The sequence below is a fragment of the Hippocampus bargibanti genome, linkage group LG03 (genome assembly GCF_051943395.1).
Source record: "Hippocampus bargibanti isolate YZ-2025 linkage group LG03, ASM5194339v1, whole genome shotgun sequence".
NCBI lineage: Eukaryota > Metazoa > Chordata > Actinopteri > Syngnathiformes > Syngnathidae > Hippocampus > Hippocampus bargibanti.
Genome location: NC_142736.1, coordinates 33,105,671 through 33,119,737, shown reverse-complemented (window position 1 = coordinate 33,119,737; position 14,067 = coordinate 33,105,671). Strand labels below are relative to the sequence as shown.

General features: G+C 41.8%; 1 protein-coding gene across 5 annotated transcripts in view; it reads left to right on the top strand.

The window, feature by feature from the left end:
• Nucleotides 1-14,067, top strand: part of pcdh9 (protocadherin 9) — a 202,324-nt gene that overhangs the window by 58,291 nt on the left and 129,966 nt on the right. For 3 of the 5 annotated variants that reach the window (XM_088993136.1, XM_088993139.1, XM_088993140.1), the window contains exon 3: nt 1,155-1,256. The exons of the other annotated variants lie outside the window; for them this stretch is intronic. In XM_088993136.1, coding sequence (XP_088849262.1) covers nt 1,155-1,256 — 102 coding nt within the window. The remainder of the gene's footprint in view (nt 1-1,154; nt 1,257-14,067) is intronic. 5 annotated transcript variants of the gene reach the window in all.

Genomic DNA, 14,067 nt, shown 5'->3' with positions numbered 1-14,067 from the left:
GTACTGTTTGATTGTTATATTGTGATCCGTGCCTTACCCTGAGGGCACAAAATACTTGGTGAAACAAATACAAACAATCAAGTGATTCATTTGAACTGTTGAATCTCATGAGCGCTCACAAGTTAGCAAACGCTGCTCTTTTCTTTGTAGTTAAAAAAAGAAAAAGCAAAGACTTGTTGGGGAAAAGAATGTAGTCTTGTGATGTCAGGGAAGAGTGCGTACTGTGATATCGCCAATGTAATTAAAGAGAACTAAAGGTCTGCTGCGACTCGGATGCGTTGGCAGCGCTCGGCTAATGGTAAAGCTAATTAAAGTGTGTTTTATCCCTCCTAATGAAACTCATCTTCTCGCCCACAAGTTCAGCGCAATGACTTTAAAGGCCCATGGGGAGATTCAGTAGTCTGATACAACTTCTTACCTTTCCATGTTACCCTGCAAAAACAACGTTATCTACAAGGGTGAGAATGTGATTAGAAGCCGGGTTCATTACTTAGGCCGCCCCCTTTTTTTCTCCAGCGGTCACGTGGTATTTGTGCTGGGATGATAATTGTATTGTCAGCGTTTGTAAGACGACTTCATCATGTTGTGTACATTTATTCAGTGACTCAAGTTCAATTGTTTTTTCCATTTTCACTCCTACATTGCGGGAAATAACCACAACCTCTTTTATTGCCTGAGACGACTCAGAAGCACCCTTAGCCACATGTTTCATCTGTGCTGTATGTCATGCATATTAGCATATTTGACAATAAAGCTGACTTTGACTTTGATGTAGCAACGGTCGACATAGCGTGCTGGTACTTGAATGCTAAGTCACACAAACGCACACTTCGTTCGTGTTTTTCCATGATCTTCTTCTGCTCGACCGTGTTGTTTGGTCTTGTTCCATGGAAAACCTGTCCGCCAGCCACCGTAACGCTGTGTGGTTTGTTTCATTAGCCAAAAACTAGTTGGTATGCCAATATTATATTCTTGCGAATTTAATGCTCGTAAGGCGAAAGGTTTGTGAGCTAAAGCGTTCGTCAGACGAGGTATCACTGTATATTGCTTGACTTTTCCACATGTATTTGTTGGATGTATATAAAAGGTCTGCACCATTTTTTTCTACCTGAACATAGCATTTTCTAACTTTTACTTTCTAATCTTCATTAAAGGGAACGCTAACACGCGCCCGAACTGAACTGAACCCCGAATATCTGGACCTACGTCCCCGAGCTGAGCTCAACCCTGAATATTGGACCCCTTGCACACCCTTAGTGAGTACAAATTGTCCCGTTTGTTGTTGATCACCATGCATCTCATTCATTTATCGATTGTCAAATCGGAATTTGGCTAGCAAAATTGAGCTAACACGCCCGATCGAATGTTTGCTTCTCATTCAAGCATGCTTAGTCTTGTTCTCCTCCAAGTCTTCCTCACTCATTGGAAATTGTCTTCCATCATAGTTACAACGTCGTTTGGGCTCATTGCTTGACGTGGTGAAATTATGGACGGCATTTTACGGGCGTAATGAGTACTAGTTAAGAAATGTTGTAGTGTAGGATACCAAACGTGAACAATAGATACTGACCAGCTATGTAACTGGCTATCTAGCTAGCTATTAGCTATATAGCGATATGACTGGCTGACTATCTAGCTAGCTAGTTTTTAGCTATCTGTTGGATAGCTAGCTGGCTTTCTATGTATTTGAGTTACTTCTGGATTGAGTGAACACTGGCGCGTGTGGCTGCCGCTGCTCACCCACAGAAAAACTTATCCTGTGACTATAAAGCGACCTTGAGAGTTTTGAAAGGAGCTTAGAAGTGAAATATTTATTATTATTAGTCTCACGAAAGGCAGACTCCGGTGAATGTTGTCGTCAATGTCTCTGTCTTTTGCTTACTGTCAACCCAGGGAAGGTTTGTTTCTTCTCAGTCCATTCTGAACGGTTTTGCCGCCGTAATTTGCTTGTGCACCTTGGAGAACCCCTTGAAAACATAGTTTTTTATTTCCTTGATCTTTCTCGATGTGCACTTGACTGATGATTGCCCACGTTGATGACGATCCCATGAAAGTGCCATAATCTACTCCAAACGCTACGCCCGCGCCTAGCACGTGTGCTAATATAGAAGGTCTGCCGGGAGAATAAAAGAGGCACAGACAGACGACATCATAATGATGTCTACAGGGTCCATATTACACTTTTTTTTTCTGTCTACACGTGACGCAAGCACAACTTGTGCCAACATGGTGGCTAAATATTTTGCCCTGTTATTGTAATTGCTAAACCACCACCAGTATTTGTAAAATTAGCCAATGAAATTGACATTTTTCAATGTTTTCGGTATCACTTTAAAGGGGAACCTGCTTCCCTGCCACTGTTATACCCCAAAGTTTCAGGTAAGTGTTATGAAGATAAACCTGGGAGAAAAATATTTAAAATAAAAGACATCACGGTCAGTTGCATAGCTAAAACCGCTAGCTAGCAAGCTAGCTAACTACCTCGGTTTTACATATCACTTTAAAGGGGAACCTTCTTCTCTGCCACTGTTATACCCCAAAGTTTCAGGTAAATCTTATGAAGATAAACCAGGGAGAAAAATATTTAAAATAAAAGACATCACGGTCAGTTGCATAGCTAAAACCGCTAGATAGCGAGCTAGCTAAGTACCTCGGTTTTACGTGTCACTATAAAGAATAACCTGCTTCCTGCCACTGCTAAGATAAACCTGAGAGAAAAAAAAAACATTTAAAATAAAAGACATCCCCTACATCACGGTCAGTTGCGTAGCTAAAACCGCTAGCTTCCAAGCTAGCTAGCGACCTCAGTTTTACGTGTCACTTTAAAAGGGACTCTGCTTCCCGCCACTGTTACACACCAAAGTTTCAGTTAAGTGTTATTAAGATAAACCTGAGGGAAAAAAAATATAAAATAAAAGACATCACGGACAGTTGCATAGCTAAAACCGCTAGCTAGTGAGCTAGCTAACTACCTCGGTTTTACGTATCAATTGAAAAGGGAACCTGCTTCCTGCCGATGTTATACCCCAAAATATAGACTCTGTACATGCATTATAGCAATTTTCATCGGCATTCTGTTGCGCCCAAACATTGTGGTTCCATCATTTAGTCTCAACGCCGACCAAACGTGTTGCTTTGTTGTCCCAGCCATGATGCGGCCGCCTGCCTTTCTTCTCATTAGTTGCGCACACATGCAACATTCATCAGCGGCGCTCTTGCGGCTTGAATATCAACACGTGGCGACGCCTCACGAGACAGCAGAACGCCGTCAACATAGACAATAGAAGTCTCACCTGGCCCAAAACCCCCAATAGGCTGGAGACAAGCCCCCCCCCCCCCGGGGGGGCGTCTTGTGCTGCACTGATTAGACCGCAGTGGCTCCAGTCAGGCGTCAAACCGCAGCACATCTCCAGAATTGACTCGCAATATTCCCCACCTGACATGACATTTTAGCTTGATTGGAGTTAAGACTTTTGGTCCTACCCACACAACAACAAAAGCCTCTTCAGGTTGTGCTCTTTGTACGGGGGAGGTAAATGCAATTTAAAGCATGAGCAAAATTAGGATTTTCATGATACGTTGTACAGTGATACCTTGGCTTTCGAACTTAATTGGTTCCCAGACAGAGTGTGTAACGTAAAAAAAAATGTGTATCCCAAACATTAATTTCCCATAGTAAGCCATTACAATGAGAATAATCCGTTTCCAGGTCCCCATAAAACATCATTTTCTACTAAATAAGCCTTATAATTACACTAATATACCTTATATCATGTATAATAAATGTGCTACGGTATTATAATGAAAGAAATAAACTGTACAGTATAATAAAGTGGTTTTGTTGACCTTTGTGATGGTGGTTGATGGCTTGATGGAATAGAGTAGCCGTTTCATCAGCATTAAACACTTGATGAGGAATGTAGCCTTCTTCTTTCACCATCTTGAGGAATGATCCCTTGCCGGTGCTTTCTCTGCGATCATTTTACCTTGTTCCTCATCAATTGTGTTCTGTTTAGCTGGGTTGATAGCTTTTTACACCATGTGTACAAATGGATTTTGCGGGTTATTTGTGGGGCATGATTGATGCAAATTTTAACCTTGCAGTCTACACTCTGCCTTTGAACTATCAAAGATGAAACCAGTCCAAATTCCACTGTTTTCTATACATTTTTTTCACTCTCTCTCTATTGTCTGCCTGTCGCTTTAATTTTGAACACCCCCTCCCCCCACTACTGCATTCTTGACCAATCACGTGGCTTTAACCAAAGACTGGCGGTGGGAAATAGAGGACAACAATGAGTCCGCAGCCATTTCCTTGTGTATCCGGAGAAATAGTTTGTATGCCAAGGTAACACTTTCATAAATTTAACTTTGAATTTAATGAGGCTTGAGTTTGTAAGCCAATGGGTTCGTAAATGGAGATATCACCGTATGTGAATATCAAGAGTAATCAAATGGTGGTTACACATGATACCAAACACACATGGAAGCAAAGTGGAATCCGTGCATGCAGCCATTTTTGTAAAACTAAGCCGTGATTTGGCTCCATTGGGTCAGTGCAGCGTCTTTGTCTTCCCTAACCCGCCCGCCGTCACCCTTCCTGCTCCTCCTTGAAACAAATCCTTCTTAGACAACAACAGCAGCAGGCAGCATCTCCGAATAAGTCCAGATTCCATTAAAACGGCGACAGACGTACGGTCGGTGTCACAAGTCGGGTCAACATCGGCGCCAATTCAGGCTGGATGTCGGATTCATTTTTCAGCGGCGCTTTGATCCCGCCGAGGTTGACCTTTGGTCACCAATTCTGTTCAAGGCAGAGCCAAAGCTTCAGTATTACCTTTTCCTTTTTTGAGGATGATGTGGCCCCCGTTGGCTTTATCAGGGCGCAATCTTCAACTGGAGCTGGCTTGGCACTCGAGGGCAAAGAGAATCAGTGGGTCCGAATCACAGGCCGTGGAAATTGTTGAGTCCATGGTCACCGCGCCCTCTCCGGGTCACGAACGAGATCCTGCCCCTGTCTGGAGAAGTATTTTGGGCTCTTGTTCACCAGTGAGTGGTGAATTGGAGTGGAAAGCTCCACCGCTGGATTGCTGCAGAATCTGCAAAGTCCAGATACGGACATATAAATCCTAGGGATAGATGAGCGTTTTGACTCATTCCATTTCATGACCACTCGGTGGACCGCTTGTGTGAACGCAAACAAATCACGCTGATATTAAATATCGAATGAATTAAAAAAAGAACTCCAACAAGACTACTCTTTTCTCCCAATCACTCAAGACCTCTGCTCTTATAGGTCCCTGTGCTGGACCGTTGCTCTGATCGGTCCCCGTTCCAAGGTTGGGGGACCAGTGGACCACTCCCTGAAGCTAATCTGATTACATCTATTGTTCTGTCCATGGCTCTGATTTCACTTCATTAGACAATCTGTTTACCTCTCCACTCTGATTACCTGTATAGTCCTATCTCTGGCCACCTCTGTCCATTAGGAATATATGACGAGGGTAACCGGCATGGCGGTTCATTGGGGATATCCGATACCTTCAAAGAAGTACAGATGACGGCTGAAGAAATGTTTTCCTCAATGGACCACTTCTGTATGACTGAGAGCCTAGACAGACATACCTCTTTTTTTTCAAGTAAATATTATTTTTGATATTTTCAAACAATGATACCAAACAAGACTTTCCAGTGGACATTTATGAGTCCCAAACTGTTCACAAACGAGACTAGGGTGTCAAATTTCTCATTTGATGTCACTCTGGATTTATGAAAGATCTGTCTCACTTTGTTATGGGACCCAAGATCCTCCAAAATGGCTGCACAGACCAAGTCTCGTTCCGCCCACCGCTGTGCTTCTAAGTTACCCGCCATCTTAATTCTATTGCTGCTCCAGAAGTTCTTCCTCCATCGACATTGCCAGTCGCGTTGTCTGCCGGTTTCACAGACGATGCGGCAAGACCAAAAATGGATTCCATTGGCGTGAAGGAGGGTCGAGAGGAGCGTCGGCACGCCGCGCTCATTAATCCTTATGAAGCTTATTAGAGATAAATGGAGTGAATGCCATCCAGTTAGCGTGAATTGAACGAGCCGCGTTCTTCAACGGGGGGCGGGGGGGATAAATACGGGAAAGAACTTCAATCACCTTGGCGACTCAGCTCAAATTTCTTTACAGACCACTTAAAAAAAAAACGCAGCTAAATCAAATCGCTGCGTATTCATGACATCTAGTCGTACTCATTATCAGGGAAAGTTATGATAGCGATAAGAAAATAAACAAAAGAAGACAATTATAAGAGTGAAATCCGTAAGAGCATAAAAACATTCTTAGGCAAAAAAGGTAGCAGCTCCTTGTCATTGGAGACCAATCGTTTGGAATAAATGGGGGAGAAAAAACAAAATTTCGTATTAAAATAAACAAATGATTACCATCCCTATTTAAATTGTGTTTTGATCATTTTGAAGGGCCAAAGTTCATTCGTTAATTAATATTTAAAACAAACCTGAAGGCGACTGACTGACCATTGAAGTTTGGGTCCGTGGTGAATTGCTTTCTGCAGTGGCGGGCCGTCGATGACTGCAAGGTCTTCTCTGCTGGCCTAAAAATATCAGAATCACAGAGTGATTAATTATATTTGGTCCATAAATTCTTATGAAATAATTCCAAATTGTCTTGCAGCTTCCTTTCATTGCTTTTCCAAATGTGTTTTTTCGTATTTAAGCATTTAACCAATCACATTTCAGCCATCATTTGTAACCAGGGTGAGAAATACTTCTCGGCGCCTTCACAATCAATTCTGCAGGCCCTCTAGCATCAAATAAGTGTCGATCAATGTGTTACTTTAACGAATGTCTGTTGCTTTAACCAATCAGATTTAGAGTTGGTGACTTGCAAAGCCTGCTCGCATTCCTGGATAGCGGCAGAGTTTTGGGAAACTGTGATCGTTCAATCATAGGATAAGAGCTGAGAGTGATAAGCACATACTGGCCAGAGCTAGCACACTATATCTAGTGATTTGCAGAAGCAAATATAGTGTTGTTGGTTTAATTGCGGTTTTGTCAACCCTCAATAGCTGAAATGGATTTGGTTACAAATTTTACTGTTAAGGCCATTTTTAAGATTGACTTTTCAAGTAAAAAATGGACATGATTAAGAAAGGTCAGAAATGCTTCACAATTCTGTTGTTCAATCTTCTCTGCGGCGTAAAAGAACCATTTCTGACCCCATATGATGAATCCACACGTTCATGGCAAAAACTCGAAGTTTTACGACAGTATTTCTTTCATCACAAGTTGTTTCCTGGCTCACGGGACCCTCTAGTAAACACAAACTTTTTATTTACAGCCGCTGCTTGGATTGAGTCAGACATAGCACTACTGAAGACCCAAGGGGGATATGCACGACCCGCCATTGGTTTTCTGTGTAACCAAGAAGACTGTAAATCAGACATCCTGTTTTTCTTCTATGGCGTGATACATTCCGCCAAACGTTCACAGGACACGGCGATCGATAAAGAATCAAGTCATTAAAAGTGGTCCGGTGTCCAATAACATCCAGAAACTCCGGCGAAGGCCGCGCTGTAATTGCCCTTTCGGTGTCGTCTTCACCAAACATTTCCTTTTGCATCTTTATCATCCAAACACAAAAAAAGTGAGTGTGTGTGTTTTTTTGTTTGTTTTGATGATGCAGCAGCCTGTCTTGCACAAGCAGGACCGTTTCACACAGCCAAACAAAGCCTTTGGAAAAACTGCCGGCGTCACGCGATGTTGCTCGTGCGACAGTCAATATGCAGTGAAATCAATTTGCAACCCTCCCCGTCCCCATTTCCTATTTGGTCGGCACCAGACACTCAAACTGTGGAGTGGTCTTGCTGACTTCGAAGACTTTCAATGGTTCAGACGTGAACGCTTATTAAAAATAAATACAGTAAAGTCTCGTTATATCGATATCGGATATATCGATAGTCCCGGTTATATCGATACTATTTCTATGCACGCACGGAGAAAATTACATGCAAACAGGGTCGGATATATCGATAGTCCCGGTTATATCGATATTTTTTCGGACTCCCTTCAATATCGATATAACGAGACTTTACTGTAGCTACAAATGCAATTCAGAGTCATCAAGAAGGTCGACGCCCTTCTCCCATCCAAAATCCAAGACTAGATTAATTTCTTCACTGCAAGATGATATGAAAAGGTGTCCACTGCAGTGCCAGGGTTTTTTTCATTGTCACTCAAATTGCAGGATCAACAGAAAATTGACTTTAAGGACTGCATAAGCATTCAATACAGTGTTAGAAACCATAGACTCTCTTCTTTCATCATGAAGAAAGAGTTAATTCCTAAATGATATGGGTCTGGAGTTATATGAGCTTGAAATGGGCTCGGCTGTCCAAATTCCAACGCAATACATACTGTACTTATTGGTTGATATCGCGCTTAAACAACAGCTACAGCTGGAACAAAGCGCTAACATGGAAAAACATGGCCAGTTCTTTATCGGCAACCAAAACCTGAACAAATTCAGGATTGGCTCTCCATGTCATGCTTATAATAGTAATACTACATTTAATTTCAAGCGCCTTTCAAAACACCCAAGGACACTTTACAATAAAAACAATAAAACAAAGCTCATAACAATTAAACCATAAGTAAAATGATACATAATAAAACAGCAGATTGAACTAGACATTGAAAGCAATTAAAAAAAAATGGGTTTTGAGGTGGAAATAGGGAGGGAGTCAATATTACGGATGTGGAAGCTTAAAAGGTAATTCCTAATTTCTATCGGTCTGGAGTTAGATGCGCTTGAAATTGGGGCGGTTGTTGAAATTGTAAAGCAATACATGCATAGATATTGGTTTATATAGCACTTTAAGAAGAGCTGAAGCTGGAAAAAAAGCGTTAACATGTAAAAAAGGAAAATGATGCCCCCTAGTGGAAGCTAAAACATTGCTAGAGGCCATGGCCAACGCTTTATTGGCACCCAAGCATGAAAAAAATGTTTAGAGAGTTAGTCATGACAGGGGAAGAAGCTGTTTAAATGTCTGCTAGATTTGGTGTGCATGGATCAGTAGCGCCTGCCTGAGGGGGAGTTGCTGGAAAAGGTGGTGGGCAGGGTGCAGAAGGTCAGGAAAAAAAAAAAAACTGAACAAATTCGAGAATGTTGCTCGACGTCATATTTTCATTTCCCCAATAAATTTGTGACTTGAGTTTATCCGCAGTGGATTTGTACAGTGCGCCACTTTCTCTAGTGAATGTTGTGAATGACTTTTTCCTGAAGGTCACTTTAGCCATTAGCCCTTTCTCCACCCCCTCCCCCCTCCATCTCTCCACTCCCAATTCTTTTTACTCCTCCTACCCACGACGTGAAACGCACAGGTCCAAATTCATCTTCTAAAAGTCAGATTCCAACTCGGTCACTAATTGCCACTCGCATGAACATTAACGTTACCGGTTGGAGACATCTGTGAAAATAACAGCCCCCAACCCCATTTGTCACCCCCCCCCCCTCAAGCCCCTCTTTTTTTATCCCCGACGTGATCCTCCCATCCCGGTTTTCCGAACAACGAGGCTGGCGGCTGGTGATAACTGGTCACTCCTCCAGGCGTTGAGAAGCAAGGACACTCTATTATCCTTGCGAGATGGATGCGGTGAAATATAGCCTGCGAGAGACAACTCCTACAGACTTAAAACCTCTTTGTCTCCGAAAAAGTGTGGGCGGAGGAAAATGTTGGAAATTAGTGACAGTGGCGGAGTTTCGGGGATCGGGATGGGGCTGCTTTGAATGCGAATCACGGGGAGAAAAGTATTCAGGTTAAACAATTTTGAACGCAATTAAATATGTACCTTATTGCGCAACATTTTAACCTAACAATTGGCCTGTTCGTTGTGAGAGGGATGACCAAAAAGTTACTCACAGATAATTTATTCCAAACAATTTGATCTAATACAGAATTGTGGGTCTCAGTTCACTGAACACAGAAAATATTTGTGCGCCCTCAAATCAGTAAGAGAGACAAAAGACAACGACCGAGACTGAGGAGGCCAGATTTAAAGGTGTACCACATGCATCTTCAAATTTGGCCCACACAAAGAAATCAACTTGATTTCTTTGTCCTTTGTCTTGGTCCTTCCTGGGATCTCTTTCACGTCTCTGTTCTCAAGGTATTTCCCCCGACCTCCAGGCGGGATGGAAGCTAGTTCAAAAGTTGCGTCCTGCCGAGTCAGTGTTTGGTCACTTGCTTTCATCTGCGTTGTCCAGCGTTTGGCCATCTTGTCCTTTCACGCTTCCTTGGAAGTGCGACGGCCGCCTCCCCTGCACCTGAAACGTGTCTCTCATGCCTCTTTGTTCTCTCATCTATCTTTTACAAACAAATAAAACAATATTGATACTGATGAAACTTAATATTTTAATATTGATCAATGTTTAATATGGCTAAATAATGTGGAATGAATATGGAAAAAAGTACATTTATTGTTAGGCTTTGCGCGTCGGGCCGTTAGGAAATACCGTCGCGTTGATGTTGATACTTTGGGTTTGAAATCCCAAATTCCCTTTCCTCCGCTTTTGATACGTACAGTATGTAGGAAGTATGTAGAAACAAACAAATGAGATGCAAACAATGGGAGTCTCTGGAGAATTTGCATCTTAAGAAATAGCAGCTTTCTTTCTTGGCGTCGGGTTTTCTGAGAGACTTTTTTTATCGCCCTTTTTGCCGTTTCTCTCTTATTGAAAACAACGCGCGAGCAGATTAGCTTGCTTGTTCGATATTTATCAAACAACTTTGGACCAGAAACAAAACTGCACAACAATTCCATGATGCTTCTTAGCTAGCAAAATAGCTGGCGGCTGAGCTAGCTAGCAACCGATGTAGTTAGTGACCGAACTAGTTAGTGACCAAACAACTTAGTGACTGAGGTCGTTAGCTAGCGACCGAGATATCTATATCTTGTTCTATTCAGCTAGCTGCCTAATCTGTTATGCCACAGATGTCAAAGTCAATACAACATTATTTTATTTGGGCCGCGAAAGTAAATCAAGCATGTCCATTGCCATGATGCTTGCTAGCAGGCGAAGGAATTAGCTAGCGACCGAGATAGCTAGTGACCGAGATAGCTACCGCCCAAGATAGCTAGCTCTTGTTCTATTGCAAGCTGGCTAATTCTTTACACCATATGTGTCAAAGTGAATCCCACATTATATTATTCAGCCCGCGAAAGTAAATCAAGCATCTCAAGTGCCATGATGCTTGCTAGCTAGTGACCGAGGTGGATAGCTCTCCTTCTATTAAGATATCTGGCTAATCCCTCACACCACAGGTGTCAAAGTCAAGGCCCGTGGGCCAAATCTGGCCCTTCACATCATTTTATTTTGCCCACGGAAACAAATTAAGCATATCAAGTGCCATGATTCTTGCTAACGAGCAACTGAGCTAGCTCTCTTTCTATTCAGCTATCTGGCTAATCCCTCACACCTCTCGCTCTGTATTTAATGTGGAGGAGATGAAATATTCTAATGGCTCCCAAACTCATAACGACCCTCGATAAAACAATGTACACATAATGTATAACGAGAGGAAACCGTAACTGCAATGTCATCAACAGCAAAAAAAAGAGAGTTTGACCCCCTTACCATAAAGACACCGGGGGATAAAAAGCAGCATCCATTGCTATAAACTTAACCGCGTTGTACCATAAAGTTGTTTTGAGTGTGCGGCGATCTACCGATATCGGAAGTGGGTGATCAATTGTTACAAGTCAGCTCAAGCACGAGTATAAAAACAAAGCGAGGTTCAATTTGGCCTATGTGTCTCGTGGTGTCGGCTATTTGCTGGACTGCTTTGGAATGACCGATACTTTACACAGATCCGTTGAATTATGTATCACTCCAATGTTATAATTTTGCTTTTTACATGTTGCTAGTCTAGACAGATCAAGAGATGTTTTCATTTTGATAAATTCAATAATACAGTGATACCTTGGCTTACGAACCTAATTGGTTCCCAGACACTGTGTGTAAGGCAAAAAGTGTGTATCTCAAAAAATAATTTCCCATAGGAAATCATTAAAATGAGAATAATCAGTTCCCAGGTCCCCATAAAACTTTCTATTTTTCTAAGCCTTAAAACTAGACAAAATATACCTTATATCATGTACCATAAATGTGATGCGGTATTATAATTAAATAAATAAACTGTACTTTATATTAAAGTTGTTTAATTGATCTTTGTGATGGTTCGTTGATGGCTTGAAGGAATGGAGCATCAGCATGAAACACTTGATGAGGAACGTAGCCTTCTTCTTTCACCATCTTGAGGAATGATCTTTCTCTGCCATCATTTTACCTTGTTCCTCATCAATTGTGTTCTATTTAGCTAGGTTGATATCAAGTTGCATCGAGTGTACAGATGGCTTGTGCGGGTTATTTGTGTAGTCTAATTGATATTTTAACCTTGCAGTCTACACCCCGCCTTTGAACTATCAAATTTGAAACAAGTCATACTTTCACTCTCTCTGTCGTCTGCCTGTCTCTTTAATGTTCACCCCCCCCCCCCACTGCTGCGTTTTTGACCAATCACGTGGCCTGAAGACTGGGGGCGAATGGCTTTAGACTTGAGGAATACATTTGACTTGACGGCAACTGCTGAGCCCAGCCGGGGTTTCCATTCATTTTGACCTAGCTAGTTTCTGACCGACCACTTGAAACAAAAAAAAAATGGACCACCCAAATGTCTCCGAGCTTTATAGATTTTTTTACTCTCCTGTCGTTTGCACAAGCCGATGCGTAAATGGTCGACAAGAGCGACAGAGTTCAACACGTTAAGCAAAGAACGTTTAGCATCGATGGCCCAATTATTCCATTCCAAGGCCCGTGCCTTGGAATTTTGCTGAGCTTTATTATTATTTTTTTTTTTTCTTGAGCTCCAGTGTTATCTCCTGACACACACACACACACACCCTTGAGATTTCTGTAAAATAAGACTTGATTTGGCTAATTGGTAGCAAAGCTGTTAATTGGGACAGCGGGAAGAAGGAATGGGCCACTGCGCACCATTCACCCAACGGGAATGTCTTTCTTCAACCTCATTTTCTACCTTTACACATTGTTTATTTTTGTCCGATAAAGATGGAGGTACACCCCGTAGAGAAATAAATGCATGATAATAACAAATACATTGATACCTCGGTTTAATTGGTTCACAGAAATTGTGTGTAAGGCGAAAGGTTTGTCTGCCAAACATTTATTTCCCATAGGAAACCATTAAAATAAGAAAAATCCGTTCCCCAGATTTCCATAAAACATAATTTTCAACTAATTAAGCCTTAAATCTACACACAAAATACCTTATTTTTTGTATAATAAATGTGCTACGGTATTGTAATTAAAGAAATAAACTTTACTGTAGAATAAAGTGGTTTTATTGACCTTTGTGATTATGATGGAATGGCTAGCTTTTTGCATCAAGTGTCTCAAGGTGCTCTGGGTTGTACATCTTGAAAGTTGTGATATTACATCTCAACAGATACAGAAACGTTTTAAATAGCTGGTTCCCTTGCTTGTATATTCTCCTCAAATTGTACAGATGGCTTGTGCGGGTTATTTGTGGAGCCTGATTGATGGCATATTTTAACCTTGCAGTCTACACTCTTTGAACTATCAAAGTTGAAATGAGTCCATATTTCACTGTTTTTTTTATCCATTTTCTCACCATTTCACTTTAGTTTTTTGTTTTTTGCGTGTGTCCCCTCCCTCCTTTACCACGGATCTCGACCAATCCCGTGCGGCTTTCACTGAAGACTGGGGACGGGGAATAGAAGACAAAAAAAAAGTCAGCTGCCATTTTCAGCTCCTTGTTAGGTGAACCGACTCGTTGGTGAACGACGCATCACTCACTGTGGCGCTCCGTGTGTTTTTGAAAAATAGTTTGTCTGCGAGTTTAACGTTGATAAGCCGAAAAGTTTGTGATCTAAAGCGTTCGTGAGCCGAGCTAGCACTGTATATTGGCTGAAAGTCAAGCACCCGCATTAGCTGTACACACATTTGTCCAAATCTACTCA